Source organism: Amphimedon queenslandica, unplaced genomic scaffold, assembly GCF_000090795.2.
Source record: "Amphimedon queenslandica unplaced genomic scaffold, v1.1 AMPQUscaffold_4704_Cont23318, whole genome shotgun sequence".
Taxonomy (NCBI): Eukaryota; Metazoa; Porifera; class Demospongiae; order Haplosclerida; family Niphatidae; genus Amphimedon; species Amphimedon queenslandica.
Window position 1 is genome coordinate 1 of NW_003554985.1, and position 1,565 is coordinate 1,565.

Consider the following 1,565-nt stretch of genomic DNA (forward strand, 5'->3'; position numbering starts at 1 on the left):
GAAACAAGACATATCATTCAGACCAGTAATGTTAATAAATGTATTGCCATTGCTTGAATTACAAAGTTGTAATATTTCAGTATTAATGTACTCGTCATCATATGCCATCAAACAATTACCAGACAGTAAGACATGATACCCTATCTCATATGTGACAATGGGATAGTCTGATGGAATATAACTAGGTACACTCCATGAGATAACAGCCCATGTAGTGTCCATGATACTGGATATTGAACCGACTGGACCAGGTACTATAAATAAAGACACATTTTCACAGAACTGATGTAGTATAATAATTACATACCTATTCCAATCTCTACTGCAATAGGATCACTCAAAGGACCTTTTCCAATAGAATTGACAGCAGCTACACTGAAGTTATACTCAGTACCAAATACTAGACCATTCAATATAATATATCTCCCAGTACTGGTGAGGTTGTATGTGATACTACTGTTACTGATCATCACTATATAGCCTGTGATTAGACCATTACGTTTAGAGCAATTGACTTCATTCCAAGTGAGATTATTACCTGGTTGTACAAGTGAGAGAGAATTAGCTACACCAGTAGGAGCTATAAAAACAACTGCTGATGTTAATGCCAATAAAACTACGTACATACCTTTTGAAAAATTTGTCTTTCCTTTAATTAAACTATTGCCAGATTCTCCCAGTACATTACCAGCTCTCACTGTGGCAGTATAATTCATACCACTGTATAAACCTATTAATGCATAACTGTATGTTGTAGTGGACTGATGAGGAGCAACAGAGACTGTCTCATTCACTGACAATAACTGGGGACAAGATGGAGTGTAGGAGATGGTGTAGTATGTTACATAGTTGTCACTACTGGGAATAGTCCAGTTCACTGTAATACCAGTGGTTGAGACATTAGATACTGAGAGACTAGTTACTGGACTAGGAACTAGAACATAAATCAAGTACACTTTCTCAATGATAATAACTCACCATCAAATCTTAATACTGTTACTGTACCATTAACTGAAGGAAGGTCTATATATGAGTACACACTGATGGCATAGGTACTCATTGGTGAGAGATCTGTTAGTACAATTTCATCTTCGCTGGTAGATACTGCATTCCTGGTTACACCTCCAGTAGTATACTCAATCACATATCCATTAGCCTCTGATGAATTGGTCCAGTTCACTTTGATGCTATTAGCATTTAATATAAACCCTCGCACATTATTTGGAGGACCAATAGGAGCTAAAAAAGAGACAAAGGTATCTACTATTGATTAAAGTATAATCATACCATCATACCATGTAATATCACAAATTGACTGTAGTTGACTCCTCCAATTATTGCTATACAGGTACCATTAACTGACACTCCTAGTGGATCAGGATATACCAGTAGTGTGTTATTGTATGTCAGAACATCAATTGATGTATACATTGAGTTACTCTTCATCACTCCATTCACTAACCAGTAAACATCAGTTGAAGGATTTATATCAGTAGTTATGAGGCAGTCAATACGATATTCAGTGTTATTGAGTTGTGTAATGGATGAGACTAGTGTCCAATCAA

General features: G+C 36.2%; 1 protein-coding gene across 1 annotated transcript; it reads right to left on the reverse strand.

The window, feature by feature from the left end:
• Positions 1-10: 10 nt before the first annotated feature.
• Positions 11-806, reverse strand: LOC109592574 (neogenin-like; the record flags this gene model as incomplete). Its single annotated transcript, XM_020007996.1, has 3 exons — positions 629-806; positions 308-580; positions 11-254 (listed from the first exon to the last, which is right to left on the reverse strand). Coding segments are annotated over exons 1-3 (605 nt in total), but the record flags the coding sequence as incomplete, so codon positions are not given.
• Between the last annotated feature and the right edge of the window lie 759 nt (positions 807-1,565).